Below are 27724 nucleotides of genomic sequence, written 5' to 3' on the forward strand. Positions count from 1 at the left end.
TATCCACTATCACCATAATATTTAGTGATTTTCAGTGGTCTTTTGCTTCTTGCAAGGTACCATAAAAACTTTCTGTACCTTCTTCACTACTATTGCATATACTACAACTATTGACATGTTCATAGGTTGTCCTCAGAGTTCCACCAGCAGAATTCTGGCTGATAATGTCCCGTATCCCGTGAGGCTTCTGCTTCTTTCAGCATCTAGTGTTATTCCCACATCTCATTCCTGTTTATCAACACCTGAATAGATAATCAGAATTGAAACATCCAGTCCCTTTCCACCTGCTCTCACACAGTCCAATGATGTTGACTACCAAACGTTCCATTTCTTGCTTCACACTCTCTAGTTCTCCAGCTCGATAAAGAGTCCTCACATTCAATGTTGCTGTTTTGATGGTATCTTTGTTGCAGACACTAGCCTGATAACAGTCGAGTCTCACCTGTCGTACATGAGTGCCTCTATCAAGCGATGGGTCCTTGCCTGTGGGGAAGACCCCCTTCACGCTGTTGTTCTTAATCTTTTCTCTTTCCATGGCCGTGATTGTTCTTGACAAAATTTTCTCCGGCAGTGGTTTGCCATTGCCTTCCTCTGGGCAGCATTTTTACATGACAGGTGAGCCCAGCCATTATCAATATTCTTTAGAGATTGTCCGCCTAGCATTAGTGGTTCCATTACTAGAACTTGTGATGTGAACCAGCTACTCATAGAACCGTCGACCACCTCATCCCATGGCTTCATGTGACCCTGATAGCAGGACCACGCAGGTGGTACACCTTGCCCAAGGGTGACCTGCAGGCTAGCGGAGGGAAGGAGTGCCTTTGGTAGACATTTCTCCACCGTGTCACCCATAAAATTCGATACTATACTACTAAATAAATCCTCCAAAATGTGTTTAAACCCAACAAGCACTGAAGGATATGCTGTTGCTTTTGAAAAGGTGAATCTTTTCTGTGCTAGTTGTCTCCCTGGGCCTTTGAAAAAAAGACTTAATTTCATTATTTAGGGGATGTGATAGTTTGCCATCTCCACAGGACAAACATAGGAGAGAATTCTGTTTGAGAAGCCGATTTTGTATTTAAAGAGCTCTCTCCCTCTGAAATAGTGAGCAGTGCCTTACAGAAATTTATCCAGCAACCATTAAAACAGTGACAGCACTTCCAAACTAGTTCATTGGCTTCAAAGTACTTTGGGATTTTTTGAGATCATGAGAGACATTAATTAAATGCAAATGCTTCTCTCTTATAACCAGTTGTTTCCCCAACATTTCCTTCTGTTTCCTTTGCACGTATTTCTTTCTTCCCTCTTCCAGCCGCTCTTTCGCCATAGCTCAGCCTTACTGTCTCTGACCTGCCTCCATTCTCCCACCTTCTCAGCTTCCACTCCTCCCATTTCACTTCAGCCTTCTATTTCCCCTCTCACTTTCATACCCAAGCATTCTCACTCTTTTTCTAACCTCCTTCTCTTCCTTCGCCCTGCTAGAGCTCAATTGTTCCTTTGCCCTCTGGTCCAGCAAGACAAATATTGGAAATTTGTCTCAGTTCCTTGTACTTAACAAATATACCTCTATGACTCTGCAATGGGACATTGATGAACATTCTAAATAGCAATAACCCATCCAGGTAAAATTATATCTGGGTTGAAAGATATAACTATTGGACAAACACGCACAAAATGGTGGAGAAACTCAGCAGGTCAGGCAGCATCTACGAAAAAAAAGCTGTCTGGCCTGCTGAGTTCCTCCTGCATTTTGTGTGTGTTGCTCAGATTTCCAGCATCTGCAGACTTCCTCTTGTTAGTGATTTGATACCTATAGGACACTTCAAAATCCTAAAGGTTATCAAAATAAAATATTTAATCTGTTTTATTCTTACTATCTCAGTGTATGATCTGATGAGATTGCATTTAAACAAAAGTCTTCCACCGCATTTCAGTGTATGTCACAATAATTAATTAATACCAAATCCAAATTCACTAGAAATCTTATTCCTCTGTTACTTTCTTGATAATGTGAAAAATAACAAATTATATCCCACAGGAATTTGAATTATGGTAATTCTATCAATTTTCTAACTATTGCCACAAATGTAAGATAACTTTGGTTTTAATTAATCAATTAATTATTTGGTAATAATTTCATTATTTGGCAACATTTTTCAGAAATATATTCAAAAATTGGCTGGAGTTACATATTGGAGGGGAAAGGTTTTTTGTATCAGCCAGGAAATTAAGTAACTTTAATGCTTTAAAGCCAGTTTTTAAGGTAAATGGTAAGCAGAAGCAGTTAAAATACCTATCAATGCCTCTTTTTGACAAGTCAGGATGAGCTTTAAACTTCCCGTGGCTAAGATCTACATTCCAAGCATTTAAATAATCATCTCATTGTGACAGTTCCTCATCAACAGAAAGTACAAAACAGTCATATATTATATTGTCCTGGTGCAAGCCCACGCTAAAGTTTAACAATTTGGCTCAATATCCTATGCAGCACAAGTCTTAGTTTTCATTTCCACTACCACGCCTCACAGTTGACAATTCTTCCAAGTTGTCCTTCATTACCAAGCTATACCACATTTAGTTGCTCGCTTTCTTAAATCAAATACTAAGACAGTTCACCTGAGATGTTCAAAGTTCAGAGCAAATTTATTATCAAAGTACATAATTGTCACCATACACAACCCTGACATTCATTTTCTTGTGGGCATTCTCAATGAGAGCATGATAGAATAATAACCATGATAGAACCAATGAAAGATGGCACCAACTGTGGACTCAAGCTCTGAGCAAAGAAGGCAAGAAATCAGAGGGGTTTCCTGGCACTGAGGGGGACCTGATAATTAATGGAGATGGAAAGATGAAGTAAAGAAGGAATACAAAGAGATCAAAGAGCAGGAAGGTACAGTTTCTTGATAAAAGGCTGACGCTGTAGTTTTGGAAAGGATAGGAGTGAAGAGTTAATTGATCTTTGACATTCTTGCACCAAAGCAACCTTTGTAGGGAAACAGTTTCTGGTCAATAAACATCATGAAAATAGGTACCAGATTAATCCTGCTATAATCACTTTCTTTTCTTCCATTCTGGAATTATCCAGGAAAAATATCCCAATTTTTTTTCTTATTCTGGCTTAAGCCTTTCAATCTGTTGAACTTTCCATGAAGGTTTGTCATGATGAATAGGTTCATTTTGCATCGGAGTGTATGGGAAAAGCTTGATGCTTCATTTCTCATTGTGGTACAAGTGCTATATTTGAAGCTAACGTACAAACGCAGGGCAGCGGGCTCAGGACACCAATAAGTCTGTCCCATCACAGAAATCCCTGAGCTCTCTGTTAACAGGGTGGGGCATCCCTTCTGAATTGGAGAAAGAGGTCATGGGATCTTAATCCTAATTTATTTGTCTGTCCTTTTCCATGTTTCCGCAAAGCGGGAATTAGGGTCGAAATGGGATGTTCAATGCTGAAGTTTTCAATGTCACAAGGCTAGAGAACTTCAATTTCTTCAGAAAGAACACAGGGGATCAAAAACTTTTAAAGAGGTCTTTGTGCACCTTGATCATAGAAACTGCATATTATTAATAATCCTAGAAATTCCTTTACATTAAGGAAGTAGCTCAAAAATTCAAAGTCTTGGAAAAGAAGAATCAATCCCTTCTTTAGCTTCAAATCTTGATTTAAAAATAGTACAAAGAAGATGGTAATTGCCAAAGCCTAAATTATTGAAAGGAATATTATTAAAGTAGAATAATGTTATGAGTACAGTAGTAGCTGAAAATAGCTCCATCAAGGAAAGTTACTCAACTGTCTCTAGGATCTGATGAAATCTCTCTGCTGACTCATGGTTGCAGAGATTTTGCACCATTTTAGTTATTTTGAAAAGGAAAGAGAGTAATGGTGAATGAAAGGTAAGGAGATTGGCAATTTCAGCATTTCAGTCATATTTGAAGAATTTCCAAACTAGTTTAGCAGTTCAGCCTAGAGATATATTTTGGTCTAAACATAAATCACTAAGTTGACCTTAAAAATTAAGTTGGTCTGAAACATTAACTTTCTTCATCTCTCCAAGGAGGCTGTCTGACCTGCTGAGTATTTCCAGTATTCATTGTTTTATTTCAGGTTTTTAGCATCTGTAGCATTTTGCTTTTTAAAGTAACTTTTCAACTGATCTCATTAAACTTTTAAGAAATAATTTATTTACATTTATTAGAGGGAAGGAACAGATGAACTGCATGTTGTATTTCTGCTTGCAATCTCTGTGAGTTTAAAAAGTATTAAACAGTACATCATAACAAGAAGCCATTTGCAGCAGAAATTTTCAAGAGAGGGCTTTTTCTCTGACAGACAGACATACTTTATTGATCCCAAGGGTAATTGGGTAATCTGGGGCAGTGTGGGAAATCCGCAGACAGACAATTGCATAGACAGGCAACACACAATAAATATTTATCAAATAATTTCTAATTACAATTGCCTATAAAACAACCATGTATTCCTGAGTTTTGATAATGTAATGCAGAGGAGGGGCAGAAAATTTGCAGGGCTTTTTTAAAATGATGAGGGCCAGAGATAGTAAGAGTATTTTTTTCCTCAGAAGGACGAGTATAAGTAATAGAGTGCATAAGGTGAGAAGAGATCTAAACAGAAGTCTTTCACACGTCAGATTGTGAAACAATATATGGAACAAACTGCCACAGGAAGTGGTTGGGGCGGGTATAATACATTTAAAAGTTATTTGGACAGGAAAGTAGTTGGATATGAGCCTAATGCAGGCGAATATGATTGCTGCAAGGGAGGCATCACAGAAGGTGGCTGAAGGGCCCACTGCATATAATTCTTACTTTATGTTGTATCATCGCCATCTGTTGACCATAACATGGTTCTGCACCTTGCTTTTATTCCCGAGATTTCTATGTAAAGATTCTTCAAACTTACCATCTGTAGTATAACTTACATTTAACTAACTTATACAATGTTTGCCTATAACCAAAACGAGAATGTTAAAGTTGTCTTCAAATGGTTTGAAAACTGTATCACAATGAGCTTCCTAAAAATCCACTGACTCTTGCATGAAGCAAAATATTAGATAGATAGATAGATAGATACTTTATTCATCCCCATGGGGAAATTCAACTTTTTTCCAATGTCCCATACACTTGTTGTAGCAAAACTAATTACATACAATACTTAACTCAGTAAAAAAAAATATGATATGCATCTAAATCACTATCTCAAAAAGCATTAATAATAGCTTTTAAAAAGTTCTTAAGTCCTGGCAGTAGAATTGTAAAGCCTAATGGCATTGGGGAGTATTGACCTCTTCATCCTGTCTGAGGAGCATTGCAGATAGTAGATGGAGAAATTTTTCACATTTTGGTCTCTGTATTTAGGAAATATTATCCCTTGCTCTCCACTAGAAACTAAAATACTGTAGTTGATATAATTAGTCTAAGAGTGCAACGCACAGAAAAAAAGTTCTTTTCAAAGAGTATCTGCTCCCCACAGACCTCCTTGAACTCTACTATACTTACCCTACCCACATCCTTCTACTCCTATCCCCTGTGTTCCTCAGGACTTTATGGTTACTCTCCTCAGCTCTTCCGTGTCAGAGCAGGTTCCACTTTTGAGTAAAGAAGTTTCTCCAGATTTCTTTTGGATTTATTAGAAACATTACTTATTTGTTGACTTCAGCTCTGCATTCTCCTGATGTACCTTAACAATTATTTTCATTGCTTTAATGTCCTCCAAGGTAATTGTATTTCTCTCAGTTCTGAGGGTTAAAACCTCTCAGTCTGTTATAATTGTCTGTATATTAACTTTTTTGGAACCTTTTCTAAGGAGAGCATAAGTAACAAGCTGCCCTTCAGACCCACTCCATCACTCAATGATTGTATCCAGTCCGCTGGCCTCAATCCACTTTCCTGTCTGATCTCCAGCCAGCTCAGCTTTGAATATATTTAATAATTTGATATCCTCAGGTGTCAGAGGCTGAGAATTCTAAAGACTCAAATGCTCAGAGAAGAAATGCCTCGTACATTTCCACTGATCCACAGAGTATTTTATTCTTTCTTGAGCCCTCCCCACAAGTGAAAAATGCCCATAGTATCATCTCAACAAGCTTTCCCCCCCATATCTTATATGTTTCAATAATATTATCTGTCTTTCCTCTAAACTGCAGCTAAAGTAGGTCCAGTCTATTCAATCTTTCTTTATAGGGCTAACCTAGAAATCAACTTAACAAACTTTCTGTGCATTGCTTGCAAAGACAAAGGAAAAGGCAAGGGAAGTACAGTAGATATTGGAAAAACAGTTAATCGGGGCAGCCGCTTTTTTGGGACAACTCTTAAAGGATAAAAACTAATCAAGAAAGTTGCTGGGATTCCCTTCATTTATTTGGGACTCTTTGCCACATAATTGAGGCAGGGAACTGTTGCTGAACAGTTTCCAATTACTGTCAGTTGTGTGCAGTTGCATAGTTACACTTCAAGAAAACAATTTTTAAATAGCATCAGTTGTGTGTGTTTGTGTTCAAAAAGCAGTGATATTTGTCACTTCTAATTGGCAAGACATGAGAAATAAGACAATTCCAAATTGTTTTGCTCACTATGGTTTCAAGTATTCAGGCTCAGAGATGCCAGAAATAGCCAGGAGTGAAAATGAAACAATTTCACTACCTAAAAAATTTAGGACTACAAAGAATTTTAAGGTATTAACAATCATCTTGAATTCTACAATGAAATATGCAATCAGTGACAGCATTGTTTGAAGACAGTCCATTATCTGCACTGAACTTGTTCATTTACAGTCAAAAGAATAAAGAATCAAAAGACGGATGAATTCCTCCATCGATAAGTATTGGGAACTAATAGTTTTATAGTACTGTAGTAGTATTGGTAGTGTTCTATCTTGTTCTCGATTTCATTTAAATACACAATTTGTTATTCAGTTTGTCGTATTTTTACCTTTTTAACTACTTCCATGAAACTTTGGCTAATTGGAATACTATGTCCCAATTAAAGGGAATCCAATGTATATTCTTCCTTAAGTAAGTACTCTAGGAATTCAGTGGGACAGACAGCATCTGTGGAGAGAAATAAATAGCCGATGTTTCAGGTTGAGACCCTTTGTCTAGACTGCCCATCAAATACAGGAGGAAATTTCTTCAAAGTGGGCATATCTTGAAGAGATCTTGCAGCAATGGAGCAGTTAAATAGACCCAAGAGACTATAGATGCTGGAATTCCAGCATCTTTAGTACTCCAGATACGATGTTTTATCTTTACGATTTTGTATTCCATTCCCCTTGTAATGAAGCATTCTATTTGACTTCCTAATTTGTTGTTGTACCTTCCAGCTACATTAGGCCCTTTCTAGTTTAGCCTACAGCTCACATCAGTCCACTAATAATGCCACAGAATCGGCCCTCCACTCCGTCCTGTCTCACCTACTCAACACCCCTCTGTAATTTGATCTTGGACTTTTCGGTGGAAAGGCACCAGTCAGTACAAGTTGGCAGCAGTATCTCAAGCTCTCTCATGTTGAGCACTGGTGACCTCCCCCCATGGCTGGATGCTCAGCCCACTGCTGTTCATGACTGCACTGCCAGATCCCACTCAATTCACATCATCAAGTTTGTTGATGATAAAACAGTAGTTGGCCTCATTAGTAAACATGATGAGGTGACATACAAAGAGGAGGTAGACAGGCTTGTCAAATGGTGTAAGAACAACAATCTGGGTCTCAACCTGGACAAGACAAAAGAAATGATAGAGGATTTCAGGAAGGTAGAGGTCACACACTCTCCATTACACATCAATGGCTCTGCGTGGAGGAAGTGAGGAGCATAAATGCATTGATGTGCACATAATGGACAATCTAACCTGGACTCATAACACCTCCTCACTAGTCAAGAAGACACGGCACGTCTACACTTCCTAAGAAGACTGAGGCATGCAAGGCTCCCCACCCCTATTCTAACAACTTATTACAGGAGCACCATTGAGTGTTCTGTTTGGGTGCATTGTTGTGTGGTATGGAAGTTGCAAGGGATTGGATCGTAAGACCCTGCAGAGGACAGTACAAAACTGTCAAAGAGGATCACCAGGATCTCCCTCCTCCCCATTTGTGACATTCACCAGGAGCATTGCAGAAGCATTGTTGAGGATCCTTACCACCCATCCCATAATCTCTTTGACCCACTACTGTCAGGAAGGAGGTACAGAATCATCAGGACTAGGACTGCCAGACTGGGCAACAGCTTCTTCCCTCAGGCTGTGCACTACATACATTGAGTTATATTTTATTAACCTATTTATGGTAATATTTTGGTTTAACTGTTGTGTGTCATATGTTCTGTGGGTGCAGTGGGGTCTAGAGGAACATTGTTTTGTCTGGTTGTATATATGTACAATCATATGACAATAAACTTGAACTTAAATCTGCAGGTTAGAGAAAACAAGATCTCTAAGAACATGATAAGACTATAAGGGACCAGGAGAGATAGGAGCACAATTAGGCCATCCAATTCATTGGGTTTGTTCCACCATTTCATCATGGCTGATCCATTTTCCCTCTCAATCCCATTCTCATGCTTTCTCCCTGTAACTTTTCAAGCCCTAATCCAGAAAATAACAGCCTCCGCCTTAAATACTCCCAATGACCTGGCCTATGCAGCTGCCTCTGGCAATTAATTCTAGATTCACCACCCTCTGGCTAATGTAATTCCTCATCTCCATGCTAAATGGACATTCCTCTATTCTGAGACTATGGCCTCTGATCCTAGACTCTCCCAATACAGAAAACATCCTCTCCAAATCAATATTCGATAGGTTTCAATGTGATCTCCCTCATTCTTCTAAATTCCAGTGGGTTCATGCCCAGAGCCATCAATTGCTCCTCATACGTCATTCCCAGAATCATTCTTGTGAATCTCTGGCTATTGTTCAGAAGTTTGTATACAACTCCTATCATGGTATTTTACCCTTTAATTTCTTAACTCTATCTACATCTTTCGGTCCTATGTCATCTCTTTCTAGGGATTTGATTTCATCTTTTACTAAGAGCCACCCCACCTCCTCTGCCTGCCTGTCCTTTTGATAAAATGTGTATCCTTGGATGTTAAGCTCCCAACTACGATATTCTTTCATCCATGATGGGATTCATTGGTTTCACACTATTTACATAATATTCTGCTTTTCTATTATTGCAACCACTTATCCCATCTATATCTCTGTGTAGACTTTTGTCCCCTCTCACAACTTAAGGCTGTTGACAATAATGCAAAATTATTAAATGCCTTTTGGAAATACACGACATCCTCTGGTTCCCCTTTATTCATTCAGCTATGTATATCTTCAAAGGATTTAAAGAAAATCATGTTTGACAGATTTACAGTATTCATGTAAAAAGTACATTGACCCTGTTAACTGGCTACAGCTCACTGCTTTCTCTCCTTCTCACGAATAGCAATATTATATTTGTCATTTTCTGATCTACTGGGACTTTCCCAGAATCTAAGAAATACTGAATGATCCCATCCAATGCATTCACTACTTTAAACCCAATTTCTTTCAGATTAAAAAAAAATCCTGATGAAGAATCTCTGCTCAAAACATCAACTGTTTGTTTATTTCCATGGATGCTGCCTGCCTTGCTTCCACATTCTCTGTTCTTCCAAATAGTTGTGTCATTACTTTATTTCAGCTGTTCAGTTATCATATAAAGTTGCCTAGATATGAGTCTATTTAACTGATTGATCTATCACTGTAATATAAATTTGTTATTGCTGTATCTACGAATCAAATGCAAATGAATTCTTACTCAACTTGTGCACCAAGGCAGAGCTTAACCCATAAGATTATATATCAAATTAATTCACGTTGCCACATGTTTGTCAGTGTTGAGTGATTCTGGCAACAAAGCCTACAACAGTAAGCTTTGCATAAAGTATCATAGTCTTATGAAAACTTAGTTCTTTACTGCTTGGTGCAGGGTATTAACAAAAAAAGATGGCTCGACTTGAGGCAAGTTGGTCTTTTCCCCCGAGCTGCTTTCCCACGACATGAGTACTATAGCTCTCAGACAGTGATTTGAAGTGAGCAGTCCAATCACTATAATTACAAATAACCAGTGAATAATAAGATAGCTTTTTTTCCAGTAATGTCAAAGTACATACTGTACACACTGAAATGAAAACAGAAATTACAACTTTTGATAAATGTCTTGATAAGCAACTTAACATTTCAAATGTAAAACTAAAAAAAAAGTAAAATCTTGATCCTTATTATCTTCAAGGGTTATAAGCAGGAACGAGAATTAAAATGCTTGTTCACACAAAAAGTATGGCTACAGTTTTAAACAATTTTACACATGATGTTTATTAACATGAATGTTTACTGAGTCAATTTACACGAACAGTTCATTAACCCAAAATGTGACAGAACAGCAGTGTTTCCACATGGATATCTGATGCTGTAACTCCAGTAGCTCCAACACTTTCCATTAGACAACACCACATATAAAGTGTCAGAGTTCACATTCACGTCCTATTATGGTCACAGATAAGGTTGATCAGTGGAAAGTTTCATCTTGACTGGCTGTCCAGGCTGAACTGGTTTCTTAACACCGGTGGTTGGTACAGTGCTTTCACTGCTGGAAAACAAAAAGCAAGTTCAGCTGATCCATGGGAATTCATGTGATGACAGTGAATCCAGTTCCAGAGATGGACTGGACAGCATTAACAAAACTTCTCAAATCCAGTCTGCATCATTCTGCAATTTAAGATCAACTTCTAAATCAGATTGTTTACTAACTTTCAGTTTTTACACTGAAAAGAGAAAAGCATTCTACTGTATAGAGCAAAATGGCATAAACACTTCTGGATGTTTAACATAATGTTGAAAGGGAGAAAAATGACAAAATATTAGTAATATTTCAAAAAATCTTATAATGATGATCTTCAGAAATAATTTGATCAGTCATCACAGGAAATGTGTGCAAATCCTAGCAGATATGGCACAAATTTATGGATAGGATAAAAATGGAACCCCAAACAAGTTGTGTGGTTGAATACCCCGAAAGACAGACTTCATCGGGTCCTAAACCACAGGAGGTGGTCAGTGTTGGGTCATTCTTCTTAAATGAGCAAAGGATAAATATGGAATATTCCACAACAATTTGATACTAGGAGCTATGATCGAATTGTAGGAACATAAGATTTAGTTTCTAGATCCTATTATGCTATTTATGTAAACTTAGATGAATCCATCTTTCTTCTGTAACATTATTTGCTAAAAATCTACACTCAGTAGCCAATTTATTTGATTCCCTGTACACCAGCTCATTAATGCAAATACCTAATCTGTCAATCATGTGGCAGGAACTCAATGCATAAAAGCACGCATATATGGTCAAGAGGCTCAGTTGTTGTTCAGACCAAATATCAGAACGGGGAAGAAATGTGATTGAAGTGACTTTGACCATAGAATGATTTTTGGTGCCAGACAGGGTGGTTTGAGTATCTCAGAAACTGCTGATCTGGGATTTTCATGCACGGCAGTCTCTGGAGTATACAGAGAATGGTGCAAGAAACATACCCCATCTATCAAGTGGCAGTCCTAGGGGCAAAAATGCCTTGTTAATAAGAGAGGTTGGAGAAGAATGGCCAGACAGGTGAAGCCAACAGAAAGGCCACACTAACTCAAATAACCACATGTTACAACAATGGCGTGCAGAAGAACCTGCAACGTTTGAACATACAACACATCAAACCTTGAACTGGATAAGCTACAGCAAAATAAGACTTCCAACATACATTCAGTGGTACAAGAGGGACCTGATAAAGCAGTCACTGAGTGTATGGGATCTCTTCCCAAAGGTTGGTGGGTAAATACCAGATTCCTACAAGCTTGAAAACCGATAATAAAATATAATAGAAAAGCCAAAGGGTTTATTGATCTTTATCTGAAGGCTGGAAGGGCCTAACCCACACTGTATTTCTAAATAAAAAATAAAGAAAGAAAAGTAAAGGAGACTGGAATATAGAGCTGAGAGAATATTGCATCTGATTCAAATTACTGTCATACTTACCAGAGTGCAATGAAATTCCTTGTTTGTGTGCTAAGAGTACACAGTATAGAAAATAATAATAAATGCAACAATAAATACAATGCATGCAAAGTACAGCAGTACAAACTAAAGTAGTCCAAAAAGAAATGGGAAATTGACAATAACAGAAAAGGCAGAATTAAAGGTTCAAGAACATACCTGTGCCACTAGGAAGAGGGATATGAAAGTTTTACAGAAATATGATCAAAACCCATCAATTTTTGTATACTAAGTCTTAAGAATATTGGCTTTTCAGTAGAAATTAGATTTGCTAGAATATTGCAATTGTTTGATTGTTTGAAGGAATAAATTATAAAACTAGATTCCATTAATGTATTTGCTTCTGTGGTTAAAAAGTTTATGAAGATTAAATTGAGATCTTCCAGATGATAAAATATCCATTAGTAAAATACAGGAAAACTATTTCCTCTGGTGCATAATTTTAAAATATGAACCAACAGGTTGAGCAATTAATTTAAGAAGAACTTCTTCAGACAAAGATTTAAGAAATATGGAACTTTTCAAAAGCTTTGGGTGCTGTTTTAAATGGAAATTTCAGAATAAAAATCAATAAATCTTAATTAGGTAGAGGAATCAAAGGATACAAGCAAAGGCAGGTAAAATGCAATTACAGTACCAATGATCTAACTGAATGCCAGTCCAGACTAGATGAGCGGAAATGGCTGACCACCAAACCATATTCTACTAATCCTGTCATCTCTTAACTTTTCTCTCAATACTGCATTTGTTTCTATGATTAATTTAATGCCACTGACCTGGTTGCCTGTGCTCCTGCTTCTAATGCTTTCTGTGATGACCATACAATTGTAGGTGGAGATGTCTCTCGACGACCATCTCGCAGGCAGTAGTAGTTATCTGAGAATTTATGGCTGGGGCCGACTGGGAGTTTTGGTGTGGGTGGGCTTCTACAAACAACATTTCAAAATTTCAATGTTACAAAAGAATACAAAATTTCATAAAAAGACAGTGCTGAAAATATACAGTATACTTTCAAACATGAAAAGATGGGAATTCAGACACATCACATAATCCCATTTGTCCCCATAGACATTAATATAGTACATTGCTTCCTATCAATTTGCATAATGGGAATGGCCCTCAGAACAAAATATGCAGTACTAAACTCTCATTTTCTAATGTTAAACAGCATTCAATTTCTGTTCATGCCGTTTAACTATGGCATAATAGTGTTAGTACTATCTACCATGTTTTTAAATAATAAAAAATTAATCAACGTTCTTTTTAACCACTGAACCTTGGGACAGATATTTTGATACCAATAAGGGTTCTGTAGAAATTCACTAAAAAAAAAAAAGGTGAATAGAACAGTGGTCAGTTTCTAAGTCAAATAAAGCCATGGTCAGATATAGTGGCAATCTCTCCATATTGCCCCATCAATCACTCATGCACAATATCATTAAGGCTTGATACCAAGTTAAGATTGTTCCATGGTCAGAGGTAATTTAGCCAGAGGGTGGTGAATCTATAGAATCTGTTGCCACAGGCGGCAGAGATTGATAGGTATCCTGATGAAGGGTCTTGGCCCGAAACGTTGGCTATTCTTTTCTCACGGATGCTGCCTGACCTGCTGAGTTCTTCCAGCGTTGTGTACGTATTCTTTGATAGGTATCTAAGTAGCCAGGGCATCAAAGGTTATGGTGAGAAGGCGGGGGAGTGGGACTAAATGGGAGAATGGATCAGCTCATGATAAAATGGCGCAGCAGACTCGCTGGGCCAAATGGCCAGCTTCTGCTCCTTTGTCTTATGGTCTTATATGAAAATAGCAAACACATTGCACAATACATGAAATATAATGAATAAAGTTCCCACTATACTGTCCTATGAGATACTTACAGATAAGGGTTACTAACTCTATTGGAAATCTACTTCCTTCTGATCAAAGCAATTTATTTTGTACATTACCTGGAGGCAATTTCAGTGTATCGAAGCTGCAACTTAGTTTGGAGATTCCTCTGGAAGAAACAGATAATTCAGTTTAAGGACTTCTTTTAGCTCTACAGTATCAAACACGTATAGTGACATTTTAAAATGAGAGGATTTAAAATCAAGAGAAAGAAAAGATATCATGGTGAAGGGCAAATTTGGTAACATAGCCTCAATATCACCTGCGTCTCAATATCACCAAGACCAAGGAGATGGTGGTGGACTTTAGGAGATCTAGGCCTCATATGGAACCAGTGATCATTAATGGAGAATGTGTGGAGCAGGTTAAGACCTACAAGTATCTGGGAGTACAGTTAGACGAGAAGCTAGACTGGACTGCCAACACAAATGCCTTGTGCAGGAAGGCACAGAGTCGACTGTACTTCCTTAGAAGGTTAGCGTCATTCAATGTCTGTAGTGAGATGCTGAAGATGTTCTATAGGTCAGTTGTGGAGAGCGCCCTCTTCTTTGTGGTGGCGTGTTGGGGAGGCAGCATTAAGAAGAGGGACGCCTCACGTCTTAATAAGCTGGTAAGGAAGGCGGGCTCTGTCGTGGGCAAAGTACTGGAGAGTATAACATCAGTAGCTGAGCGAAGGGCGCTGAGTAGGCTACGGTCAATTATGGAAAACCCTGAACATCCTCTACATAGCACCATCCAGAGACAGAGAAGCAGTTTCAGCGACAGGTTGCTATCGATGCAATGCTCCTCAGACAGGATGAAGAGATCAATACTCCCCAATGCTATTAGGCTTTACAATTCAACCGCCAGGAGTAAGATATGTTAAAGTGCCGGGGTTGATTGTATTTAATGTATTTAAGTAAACTACTTAAGAACTTTTTAAAAGCTATTATTAATGCTTTTTGAGAGAGTGATTTAGATGCATATCATATTTTTACTGAGTTAAGTATTGTATGTAATTAGTTTTGCTACCATAAGTGTATGGGACATTGGAAAAAATGTTGAATTTCCCCATGGGGATGAATAAAGTATCTATCTATCTATCTATCAACTCTGATGTGTTCAGGCAAAAGGCATTGAGAATCTCGGACTTTTAGATCATTGGGCTCTATTCCAGGGAAGGTGGGACCTGTACAGAAGAGACAATTTGCACCTGAACTGGAAGGGACTAATATCCTAGCGGGAAGGTTTGTTAGTGCTGCACGGTGTAGAGCAGGGGTGTCAAACTCATTTTAGGTCACGGGCCGGATTGAGCAAAATGCAGCTTCATGCGGGCCGGATCAGTCGGACGTGTGCGAACACAGCTTTCGTTGCCTCCGTTTTTTCAGCTTGCTCTCATGTGTCTCAGTCTCTGCTATAACTACAAAGTATTTCACTTTACAAATTCCGTTTCTTATGAAGAAGACTGCCGAATAAACACTAAAAACCCTGAAAACCTGGTACCTGAATAAACTCAGCATTAGCCATATCATACACCATAGGCGCTTCGATTACTGGGGCCAGCTTTAATAGTAATTAGATATTATCTCGCGGGCCAAAGATAATTCCACCGCGGGACGGATTTGGCCCGCGGGCCTTGAGTTTGACATATATGGTGTAGAGGGACTGATTGTAGAGGGATGGGAACCAGAGTGTCAGAACAGATAGTGGAGAGGTTGTGGAGACACATATTGTTAAAACCTCAAAAGTAAAGAATTAAAAGGTTGAGTATTAAGTGACTAATGTCCGGAGCTGCGTATATTTCAATGAAAGTATTATGGGAAAGGCAGATGAACTCAGGGCATGGATCAACAAATGAAATTATGATACTGTAGCCATTAGTGAGACTTGGTTGCAGGAAGGGCAGGACTGGCAGCTCAATATTTGGGGATGGCCAAGAAGATTCAGTCGCTTGGCATTCAAGATGAGGTAGTAAATTGGACGTGGGAGAAGCCAGAGAGTGGTAGTAGATAGCTGCCTCTCGGACTGGTGGCCTGTGATTAGTGGAGTGCTGCAGGAACCAGTGCTGTGTTCTATTTCAATGATCTGGATGATAATATGATAACTGGCTCAGCAGGTTTACAGATGACACCAAGAATGGGGGTGTAGTGGACAGCGAGGAAGACTATCAGAGCTTCAAAGGCTCAAAGTTCAAAGGTTCATTTTATTGTCAAAGTATGCATGCCTAATACAACTTTGCTATTTGTCTACTCCAGATAGCCATTAAATACAGAAAGACCATGGATGCTGATGAAAGAAAAGACATCAACTCCCCACCAAACAGCATGAAAATAAACAAAACTCGCAGACCCCAAAATCCCACCCCCACCCACAGCAAAAAACAGCCACAAAAACAATCAACGATTCTCTACACATAACAATCCCCAACCATTTCACTTGTAGAAAAGAACAGTGACAGTAGTGCCAAATCTCCAAACACCCCCCCACCATACACATGAAAAATTAACAGGTCATCCACCCATCAATCGAACACAAAAAGGAAAACAACAAAAAGCTGGAAACTAATATAAAGCACAATCCAATAATCACACAAATCTCAGAAAATGAGAAACGACTTTTTCACTGTATACGAGGAGAGCAGCTGCATGAACTCAGTCCTTCTGTACAGAGTGACTGCCGACCCAGGTCTGAATGCCGCAGATTCATCAGCCGTCCATCTTGTACTGAGTCATCACTGACCCTCTGCATTCACCTCGATATTCCAATCCTCCTTGCCGCTTCGAGATGGAGTTGTTCATGACCCCGCACCTCGTCTCTGGTCTTTTCCTCAAGTCAGCTTGTGCTCTCAGACCTCTTCGGCCCCCGTCTCGGATCTCCACAAAGCTGCTCTTTGGACACAGCACAGTGCTGGGTCCATCAATCGAGATTTAAATTGTATGTCGCAGACTCCAACAGTTTCCATAACACAAACTAGACAAAAAGAACAAGCAACAGGCGCAGAAACAATGAAATAATTGTAAAGTTTTGCTATGTGGAAGATGCTGCCCATGGAATCGTTGTTGATGACACCATCTTGACCAGAAGAGCTTGCAGCGGGTCTGGACTAGTTGGAAAGTAGCAGATGGAATTTAATGTAGACAAGTGTGAGGTGTTGCACTTTGTTAAAACCACGATTGGTGGGTAGGTAGGTCAAAGTGAACAATAGGACAAAGGAATCTGGGAAAAGAGATCCACAATCCATTGAAGGTGACAGGATCACAAATAAAGCTTTTGGCACATGGGCCTTCATAAATCAAAGTACTGAGTACAGGATGCAATGTTATATTGAAGTTGTAATTTGGGGATTTGCATGCAATTTTGGTCCCCTACCTACAGGAAAGATGTAAATAAGGTTAAAAGAGTGCAGAGAAAACTTACAAGGATATTGCCTTGACTGGAGAACCTGAGTAATAAGGAAAGATTGAATAGGTTAGGGCAGTGATTCTTAACGGAGGCGGTGAAGTGTCCTAAGGGAGTGTTAGGGGAAATAGAAGATATCGGGGGGGGGGGGGGGGTGGCAGTATGCAACACCTTAACTTGAGGTACAAGCCCTTAACCAACCATTAGTAGAAGAGGCACTTCCAAAAAAAAAGGATGAGGCAAAGGAACACAGGAAGAACCATTGCTGTGCAGGCGGTGAGCATCCGTCGTCATTATGCGTCTGAAACTTGCAATCTCATCCAACCTTATCAACCAAACAGACATGATTGCAGATGCATAAATTAGCAACCAGGGTGGCCAACAGTTCCTCTTGATTCAGGGCACAGAACAAGTTTATGCAATTTAACAGTTGGTAAGTCATGTAGACGCTCTCAACTTTCACTACAGATCTATGGAAAACAGGTTGCGTAACGATACAGCACTCTCTGGAACCAGACAGTGAAATAGAGCTAATCCTGAGGATTAGCTGACCCTGAGGATTCCTCTTAAGGTGTTCCAAAGCGACCTCGACTTCACACGCGCGGTCAAGAACCATCTCTGGAAATTATGAGACCTTACGTGATTGGTCAATCACGCTAACTGGAATAGTATAAAGGTGGCTTGCTGAACATCAGCTCTATCCCAGCTAACACACAGATAGCAATCTGAATCCTTGCCAACGTAATTTTCGCTGTTGTGATCGCCTTATCTTCACCTCACCGTTCCTTTGCATACTGCTATACTGTTCCATCTGTGTCAACTTGCTGCCATCATCAACATCCGGTAGGCATTCCCAGTTTGTGTTAATTTTTATTTTAACTTAGCCCCATTAATGTTGGATAAATGCATACAGCGCGATCTCTATCATCCTGAAGGTGGTGAACCCTTGAATTCTAATCTTAAACAGAAACCACAGGAAGTGTCAATACAATGTTACATACCTGCAGTATGCTTTTATTCTGTTCCTGTCAGATCAGCAATGCCTCATGTGTCTTATCTGAAATACTGTACTGTCTAATGAAGCCATGATTGCAGGAACACTTCTGTAAAGGACCCCCTGAAAAGGCTACTTATGGTATTACTCAGTTCCAGAAGATGAAAGCAGCATTGGAAGAGCATTGCACACTTGAGTCATTTGCCAAGAAAGCTAAAAATGACTTTGATAGTGGTCTCATTGCTTCTTATAACATTTCCAAAATGATAGCAAAGTGTGGAATATTTTGTACAATTGGTGAAAGATTAATAATGCCTGCTGTATCAGAAGTGTTCACCACTGTTCTCAAAATGGATACCAGTATTTTAAAATCAATTCTTCTAAGTAACAACTCTGTCGCTCGTTGTATTGACAAAGTGAGTGAAGACACTGAATATCAACTATGCACACAGCTACAAAAAACAGAACTTGGGATACAACTGGATAAGTCAACTGTGCGAGACAAGACATGGCCAATGGCGTATGTACGGTTTATCAAAAATGATAAAGTTTATGAAGAGATTCTCTTTTGTAAAAAGTTAAAAATATCAATGGAGAATTAATCTATGATGAGTCAAAATGTACACTGAGGATAAAAGTATTCTGATTAGGAACATGATTTATTGTACAATAGATAGAGCACCATATATGACAGATCACCATGCTGGTTTAGTGGCATTTAAGTTTGTTTGCAATCCATTGTGTAACACATTGTCAACATCTCGCAGCCAAAAACCTCAGCCTGTGACTATTTTCAAGCATGACTCTTGTCATATTAGCTATCAACAAAATTAAAGGCATTAAGTAGCAGAATATTTTGCCAGTTGTGCCAAGACAATGATGAAGTATTTGAATGCTTGCTTCTTCGTCAAAAGGCTGCTGCTTAAAATGTTTCTTTCATCTTCTTGACACCGTGGTTGAATTTTTGTTCAAAGCCAACAAGAGCTTGGGAAACAAGACTGAACTTCTGTGTGAAGATGTGGCATATCTAGCTGATCTGCATGACAAAATGAACATTCTAAATATGAAAATACAGGGTGAGAATTTCAATTTCATCCAGGCAAAAAGTGCAGTGTCCACTTTTATCGGAAAACTGGAAATATATAAGCAAAATATTGGGAAAATAATCTTCTCACCATTTCCCTGCATGGAAAGTATGGCACTCTCTTTCACAGATTGTGATTTGCAAGAGTACTGCTTATACCTTCAGTCACTGAAAAAAGATTTTCAGAATCAATTCAAGGATTTGAACAACCTGGAAATTCCAGACTGGGCAATTAACCCATTTCTTTGCAAGGTGGAAGTATAGGAAGAGAGCTTTCAAGAAGAAATTATCAAAATTCAGAATGATGAAGAACCAAAAATGCTTTTCAAAAATGTCAGCTTTTGCAGTATTGGCTGCACTGTCATACGAAGTTCCCTAATCTTCAGAGAGGAGCAAAGCTGTTCTTCATTGCATTTTCACCCTCCCAGCTTGTTGAAAGAGGCTTCAGTGCAGTGAACCACATAATCACAAAAAAATCAGTAATCACTTGGACATTGTTACATGTGGAAACTTAAGGCATCTGCTGTCACAACTTGAATCAGATATTTCAACTCTAGTTAAAACCATCAAGCTCAAGGATCACATTGATATTGAAGCTGCTGTACAGCACACAGGTACTGTGTAATCACGGATTAAAGACAAATAAAAATTTAAAGCAGAATCATTTTTCCCATGTTAGAATGTGGCACACAAGTTTTACACTATATTGTATCTTGTATATTGTATCTAAGTCGGGTATTGGCAAGTATGAAGGTACTTCAGGGGGGCCTTGGCAAGTATGAAAGTGATTTTGGGAGGTGTTGGGCTAAAAAAAGGTTGGGGGACACTACATTAGGACTTTATTCCTTGGAATATGGAAAACTGAGGGAAGATTTGATAGAGGTATACAAAATTATGAGGGGTATAGATAGGGTAAATACAAGCAGGCTTTCTCCAGAGGATGAGTGGGACTACAACTAGAGGTCACGGGTTAAGGGTGAAAGATGAAAATTTTAAGGGGAACATGAGAGAAAACTTCTTCACTAAGAGGGTCATGAGAGTGTGGAATGAGCTGCCAGTGCAAGTGGTGCATGCAAGCTCGATTTCACCATTTAAGAGAGGTTTGGATTAGTACCTGAATGGCAGGGGTATGGAAGGGTATGGTCTGGGTGCAGTTCAATGGGAGCAGGTAGTTTAAATGGTTTGGCATGGACAAAATGGGCCAAAAGACCTGTTCTAAGCTGTACTTTTTTTTAATGACTCTATGACTCTACAATGGGATATCAGCTGAATGTGATTTTAATAACCTATCAACAGTAGTCAATGTATTATCAACCAACTCTTCCTCTCATTCAAGATTTATTTTTTCTGCAGTTAATGGTCAGTCAACAGAAATCCTTTGGTGACCATTCAATGTGTGTAGCTTGAGAAATAAAAAAAAAACCCATTCATTTAGAATTGTTGCTTTGTACCTTAACTCCATGTAACTGCCTTTAATCATATTCCTTAATAATGTAAGAACATATTGGTAGGTCATGGCTGGAGTACGGCAGTAGGATGGGTGGGGGAAGAGTGGTGTTTGCCAGTAACTGATGTCCTCAATAAAAGATCAAAGTCAGTTATTTCACGAAGGCTACTCAAGGTGGGGAAGGTGGTATTTTTTTCCAGTGCCCTTGTTACTGCCAAATGACTTATAGAATACTGTGATCAGTTCTGGTCGTTCATTATAGGAAGAATGTAGAAGCTTTAGAAAGGGTGAGATGAGATCTACCAGGATGCTTTCTGGATTAGACAATATGTCATCTGAGGAAATGCTGAGCAAGCTATGGCATTTCCTTTTGGAATGAAGGATGAGAAGCAACTTCATAGAGTTATACAAGATTATGAGAGGAGCAAAGTGGATAGCCAGTGTCTTTTTCACAGGGCAGCAATGGCCAAAACCAGAGGACACCTGTTTAAGGTGAGTGAAGAAAACTGTCCAAGGGAGTCTTCTTTTTTTAAACAGAGAGGGGAAGTAGCCTTCAGTGGTGGTAGAGGCTGATACAAAAAGGACATTTAAAAGACTATTTATAATAGGCATATGGATGCAAGAAAAATGTAGTGTTATGAGCTGTGTAGGAGCAAAGGGTCAGAACAACAATGTGCATCGAAGGGCCCATACTGTTCTCTACTGTTCTATATTCTAGACATGGACAATGTATATGACAACATAATGCATTAAATACAGACCAAATTATCTCCCAAGCTAAACAGTTTTTCTTTAGATACCAATATAGTCAGGATGGTGTACGATTTGGAAGGGAAGCTGCAGCTCATATCCTTGTTCTTCTGGTGGTAAAAGAAGCAAGTTTTGAAGAATCCTTTGTGAATAACTGGAATATATTTTGTTAGTGCACTCTAGCTGTAGTGTGCTGGACTTGGAGACAGTGAATGTTTATTCTGTTTAATATGGTGACAAACACGCAGCCTTCTTTCTCTGGATGGTATCTAACTTCTTCACTTTTGCTGAAACTTTTTCATTTATGTAAGTGAAGAATATTTCATCATACTCCTGACTTGTAGCTTGTAGATGTAGAGCAGCTTAATGGAATAAGTTGTTGAGTCATTTAATGCAAAAAGAACTGTCACACTGTTGCTTGTCAGTGAGTCTACAACCTTGAAACTAACAGCACTGTGGCAGAACTTCATCACGAAGACTATAACCATCCAAGGCAGTAGCTCATCACTACCTTCCCAAGAGCATTATTGGATGACAATAAATGCTGGCCATGTCAATGAAATCTAGACCCTATAACCACAAAACATAGGAGTAGAATTAGGCCATTCAGCCTAATTCAGTCTGCTCCAACATTTCATCATGGCTGATTGGTTATCCCTCTAAATCCCATTCTCCTGCATTCACCCCATAACCTTTGATGCCCTGATTAATCAAGAACCTGCCTTAAATACACCCATTGACTTGGCTTGAATCTGCGGCAATGAAATTCACAAATTCACTACCAATGTCTTATAAAACCTCAGCATTACCTCCTATCCTTCACACTCTAGTCCTCTCAAAACAAACGCTAACATTACACTTTCCTTCCTTACCACAGATTCAACCTGCAAGTTAACCTTTAGGGAATCCTGTAATGGACTCTCACCTCCCTTTGCACCTCTGACTTTTGTATTTTCTCCCATTTAGTAAATAGTCTATGTCTTTATTCCTTCTACCAAAGTGCATGATCATGTACTTCCCTACTTACGTTCTATCTGCCACTTCTTTGCCCGTTCTCCTAATCGGTCCAAGTCTTTCTGCAGACACCCTGCTTCCTCAACACTACCTGTCCCTCCACCTATCTTCATAACATCTGCCAACTTGGCCATAAAACTATCAATTCCTTTATCAAAATCATCCACATATAACGTGAGGTCCCAACACCAACTCCTGTGAAACTCACTGATCACCAACAACCAATCAGAGAAGCCTCCCTTCATTCCCACACTTTGTTTCCTGCCATCAGCCAATCTTCATCCATGGAGTATCTCTTTTGTAACACCATGGGCTCTTATCTTGTTAAGCAGCCTCATGAGCGGCACCTTGTCAAAAGCCTTCTGAAAATTCAAATAAACAACATCCTCTGACTCTCATTTGTCTATCCTGCCTGTTATTTCCTCAAAGAATTCCAACAGATTTGCCAGACAAGATTTCCGCTTAAGGAAAATATTTTATCATGTGCCTCCAAGTACCCCAAAACCTGATCCTTAATAATGGTCCCCAACATCTTTCTAACCACTGAAGTCAGGTTAACTGGTCTAAAACTTCCTTTCATCTTCCCCCGCTTCTTAAACAGTGGAGTGACATTTGCAATTTTCCAGTCCTCCAGAACCATTCCAGAATCTAATGAGTCTTTAAAGATCACTACTAATGTCTCCACAATTTCTTCAGCTATGTCATTCAGAACCCTGGGTATAGTCCATCTGGTGCAGGTGACTTACCGACCTTCAGGCTTTTCAGTTTCCCAAGCACCTTCTCCTTAGTAATAGCAATGACACTCACTTCTGCCCCGACACTCTTTCGTTTCTGGCATTCTGCTGGTGTCTTCCACAGTGAAGACTGACGCAAAATACTTACTAGAAGTTCCTCCACCATTTCATTGTCCCCATTACTATCTCACCAATGTAATTTTTACTCTTTTACACTTTATATATCTGTATCTCTTTTACATTATTGGTTAGCTTACCTTCATAGTTTCTCTCTTTATGGCTTTTTGGCCTTCTGTTGGTTTTTAAAAGTTTCCCATCCCTCCCTTCCCACTAATATTTCCTTATTATATGCCCTCTCTTTTTCATTAATGCTGACATTGACTTCCCTCATCAGCCATGGTTGCCTCATCCTCCCTTTAGAATACTTATTCATGTTTGGGATGCATCTTTCTTGCACCCTTTGAAATGCTCCTAGACACTCCAGCCATCACTGTTCTGCCATCATCCCTGCTAGTGTCCCCCTTCTAATCAACTTTGACCAGCTCCTCTTTAAACAAGGGAGACTACAATGGGATTTGGGCCGGTTGAGGAACAGTGGAAGACTTTCAAAGAGGTTTTTAATGGTGCTCAACAAAAGCATATTCCTGTTAAAAGGGTGAGGAGAGCCAGCCTTGGATACTAAGGAAATAAAAGAAGGCATCAAACTAAAAGCTCGTGTGTACAAAGTTGCCAAGAGTATTGGGAAACTGGAAAATTGGGAAGACTTTAAAAAGCAACAAAGAATCACAAAGCGAATAATAAAGAAAAGATTATGAAAATAAACTAACACAAGATATAAAAAAGGATAGTAAAAGTTTTATAATTAAATAAAGCGGAAAAGGGTGGCTAAAGTGAACGTAGGTCCCTTAGAGGACGAGAAGGGGGAATTGATATTGGGTAATGAGGAAATGGCAGAGGCTTTGAATGACTATTTTGTGTCAGTCTTCATGGTACAGGACATGTCTAACATGCTAAAGAGAGATGTTATGGATGCTATGGGAGGTGAGGACCTCAATACAATAGCTAGCACTAATGAGGTAGTACTGAGCAAACTTGTGGGCCTGAAGATAGACAAGTGCACTGGTCCTGAGGGTAATGAAAGTAATAGTAGAAATTATAGTAGAGGCTTTGGTGATAATTTACCAAAATTCTCTGGACAGGTCCCGGCAGATTGGAAGACAACAAGTGTCATGCCACCTTTCAAAAAAGAATGTAGGCAAAAGGCAAGTAACTACAGGCTAGTTGGCTTAACACCTGAAGCTGGGGAAATACTTGAAGCTATCATTAAAGAAGAAATAGCAAGACAACTGGAAAGAAATGGATCCATCAGGCAGACATAGCGTGGATTCAGCAAAGGCAGGCCCTGTTTGACAAACTTACTAGAGTTCCTTAAGGATATAACGAGTGCAGTGGACATTAAATACTTGCATTTCCAGAAGGAGTTTGATAAGGTGCCGTATAAAAATCTTTTCCATAAGGATGCATAGAGTTGGGGTTGATGTAGCATGGATAGAGGATTGGTTAAATAATAGAAAGCAGAAAGTTGGGATACATGGGTGTTAATCTTGTTAGCAATCAGCAACAAGTGGTGTGCTGCAGGGGTCAGTGGTGGACCCTCAAATGTTCATGATATACATTAACAATCTGGAAGAGGGGACAAAGTATAGGGTATCCAAGTTTGCTGATGATACTAAATTGAGTGGAAAAACAAATTGTGCAGAAGATACGAAGACTGCAGAGAGATATAAATAGGTTAAGTGAAAGGGCAAAGGTCTGGCAGATGGAATATAATGTGGTTAAAATGCGAAGTCATCCACTTTGGAAGGAGAAATAGAAGAGAAGATTATTGTTTAAATGGTAAAAATTGCAGCATGCTGCTGTGCAGAGGGACTTGGTAGCACTTGTGCATGAATCACAAAAGGTTAGATCGCAGGTGCAGTAGGTTATCAAGAAGGCAAATGGGATGTTGGCCTTCATTGCTAGAGAGATTGAATTTAAGAGCAGGGAGTTTATGCTGCAACTGTACAAGGTACTGGTGAGGTCGCACCTGGAGTACTGTGTGCAGTTCTGGTCTCCTTACTAGAGGAAGGATATACTGGCTTTAGAGGTGGTGCAGAGGACGTTCACCAGTTTGGTTCCAAAGCTGAGGGGTTAGTCTATGAGGAGAGATTGAGTTGCCTGGGACTGTACTCACTGGAATTCAGGAGGATGAGAGGAGACCTTATAGAAACATATAAAATTATGAAAGGGATATATAAGATAGAGGCACGAAAGTTGTTTCCACTGATAGGTGAGACTGGAACTAGAGGACATAGCCTCAAGGTTCGGGCGGGGGGGGGTGGGGAAGAGTAGATTTAGGACAGAGATGAGGAGGAACTGCTTTCCCCAGAGAGTGGTGAATCTGTGGAATTCTCTGCCCAATGAAGCAGTGGACGCTACCTCAGTAAATATATTTAAGACAAGGTTGGATAGATTTTTGCATAGTAGGGGAATTAAGGGTTATGAGGAAAAGACAGGTAGGTGGAGATGAGTCCATGGTCAAATCAACTATGATCTTATTGAAAGATGGAGCAGGCTCGACGGGCCAAATGGCCTACTCCTGCTCCTATTTCTTACTGTCCTTATATTCGTTCATGTCTCTGTAATTCCCTTTACTCCACTGAAATACTGATACATCTGATTTAAGTCATTACATAACACCCAATCCAGCACTGTAATTCTCCTAGTGAGCTCAACCACAAGCTGCTCTAAAAAGCCATCTTGTAAACATTCTACAAATTCCCTCTCTCAGGAACCAGCACCACCTGATGTTAGCCTTCTACCTGCTTACTGAAATTCTCCCATCACCATCACAACAATACCATTTTTACAAGCCTTTTCTATCTCCTATTCGAATTTGTAGCCCACATTCTGGCTATTGGCTATTGTTCAGAGGACTGTATGTAACTCCCATCAAGATCTTTTTATCCTTTCAGTTTCTTAACTCTCCCTACAATGATTCTACATCTTCTGATCTTGTCACCTCTTCAAAGGATTTAATTTAATCTTTTTACCAACAGAGCCACTCCACCCCTCTGTCTTCATAACGAAACAACAATAAAAAAGAGAATTTAAAAAATCCCCCCCAAAAATACATCTGTTTCCCTCTCTACAGTTGCTTCTGAAGAAGTTGGGCATCTACAGCATTTCATGTTTTTCCTTCAGACTTGCAGTGCTCAAACAAAAATATAACCCAAACAGCTACAGTTTGATGATATGTCCTGCATCCAAACAATGCCATCATCTTGATGCTGCCATCAGACAAGATATACAGCCTAAGACCCACACCTCTCCTTCCTCTCTCTCTCAAGTTGCACTTGTACTGTTATGCTTACTTTGTTGTGTAAAGTACATATATTGTATGTTAATTTAAGATTATATTAACTTAAGTGTGCCATATTTTAAAGTACAATACTACTGCTGCAAATTGCTAATGTTCAAGTCATTTGTGTTGTGCATATGTATGCCTATGACAATAAACTTGAACTTGACTATTACTCGTGCAACTGTGGCAATATCTACCTTAGCAGGCAGCATTTTAGATATCATATAAATTACCACTGTATGGTGCATTGTGAGCATATTTACTCCAGATATGCGGTGTTTTGTTTTTTATTTAAAGAGTGCATATACTGTATGCTCATCGTGATCAGTTTCACTACTGAAGTGGATATATCTGTAAGTGGCAAAAAAATTTAAAGCCAAAATAAACATAATGTTATTATTTGAATATATCAATATTCGAATATATAATCTATCTACCTACATTTAGCCGCAGTGTCGGGTTTTCTTATTAAACACACGGATATGGACAGTTGTCCTTGGTGTTAACTGTTCTGTGGATACTTACCACAGTGGCTAATATGATAATACAGAACATGGAGTTGTACACTTACTACAGATATCGATATGTTACTCTATAGCACAAACACACAGTAGCCCACCCACCAGTGTTTTATTACAAAACGTGAGTCAAACACTTACCCCCGCCGCAAAGTTCCGCAGCCACTGAATGAGCTTTGTCGCCGACGCCATGTTTGTTGTCAAGGGCGAAACGGGGGTGGGGGGGCGGGTATCGAATAATATAGATTTAAATTTTTAGTTGTTCTGTGTTTAAAATTGCTTCATTTATTTAAAAAATGTAGGTCATAATTTTTGAGATTTAAATTAATTACTTTATAAGTGAGCTCCTGTAGATCGATGAATAGGGAATTCTGGGATGTGTCTCCTTGATTAATGTTTTCTTTTATCGTAAATAAAATTG

The 27724-nt window shown here is 39.1% G+C and overlaps 1 protein-coding gene across 1 annotated transcript; it reads right to left on the reverse strand.

The window, feature by feature from the left end:
- Positions 1-10341: 10341 nt before the first annotated feature.
- ndufa7 (NADH:ubiquinone oxidoreductase subunit A7) lies at positions 10342-27541 on the reverse strand. The gene is made up of 4 exons (XM_073068606.1): positions 27445-27541; positions 14041-14090; positions 12873-13022; positions 10342-10641 (listed from the first exon to the last, which is right to left on the reverse strand). The coding sequence occupies exons 1-4, from the start codon at positions 27493-27495 to the stop codon at positions 10545-10547; spliced, it is 348 nt and encodes a 115-aa protein (XP_072924707.1). The 5' UTR covers positions 27496-27541; the 3' UTR covers positions 10342-10544.
- Between the last annotated feature and the right edge of the window lie 183 nt (positions 27542-27724).

The sequence above is a fragment of the Hemitrygon akajei genome, chromosome 16 (genome assembly GCF_048418815.1).
Source record: "Hemitrygon akajei chromosome 16, sHemAka1.3, whole genome shotgun sequence".
Lineage (NCBI taxonomy): Eukaryota > Metazoa > Chordata > Chondrichthyes > Myliobatiformes > Dasyatidae > Hemitrygon > Hemitrygon akajei.

Excerpts from the sequence above, each read along its gene's own strand:
- ndufa7 (XM_073068606.1), bottom strand. The coding sequence starts at position 27,495 with ATGGCGTCGGCGACAAAGCTCATTCAGTGGCTGCGGAACTTTGCGGCG. Across the intron at positions 14,091-27,444 it reads TGCGGAACTTTGCGGCGGGG|AGGAATCTCCAAACTAAGTT; the intron begins GTAAGTGTTTGA and ends TGTTTCTTCCAG. Across the intron at positions 13,023-14,040 it reads TACACTGAAATTGCCTCCAG|AAGCCCACCCACACCAAAAC; the intron begins GTAATGTACAAA and ends TGTTGTTTGTAG.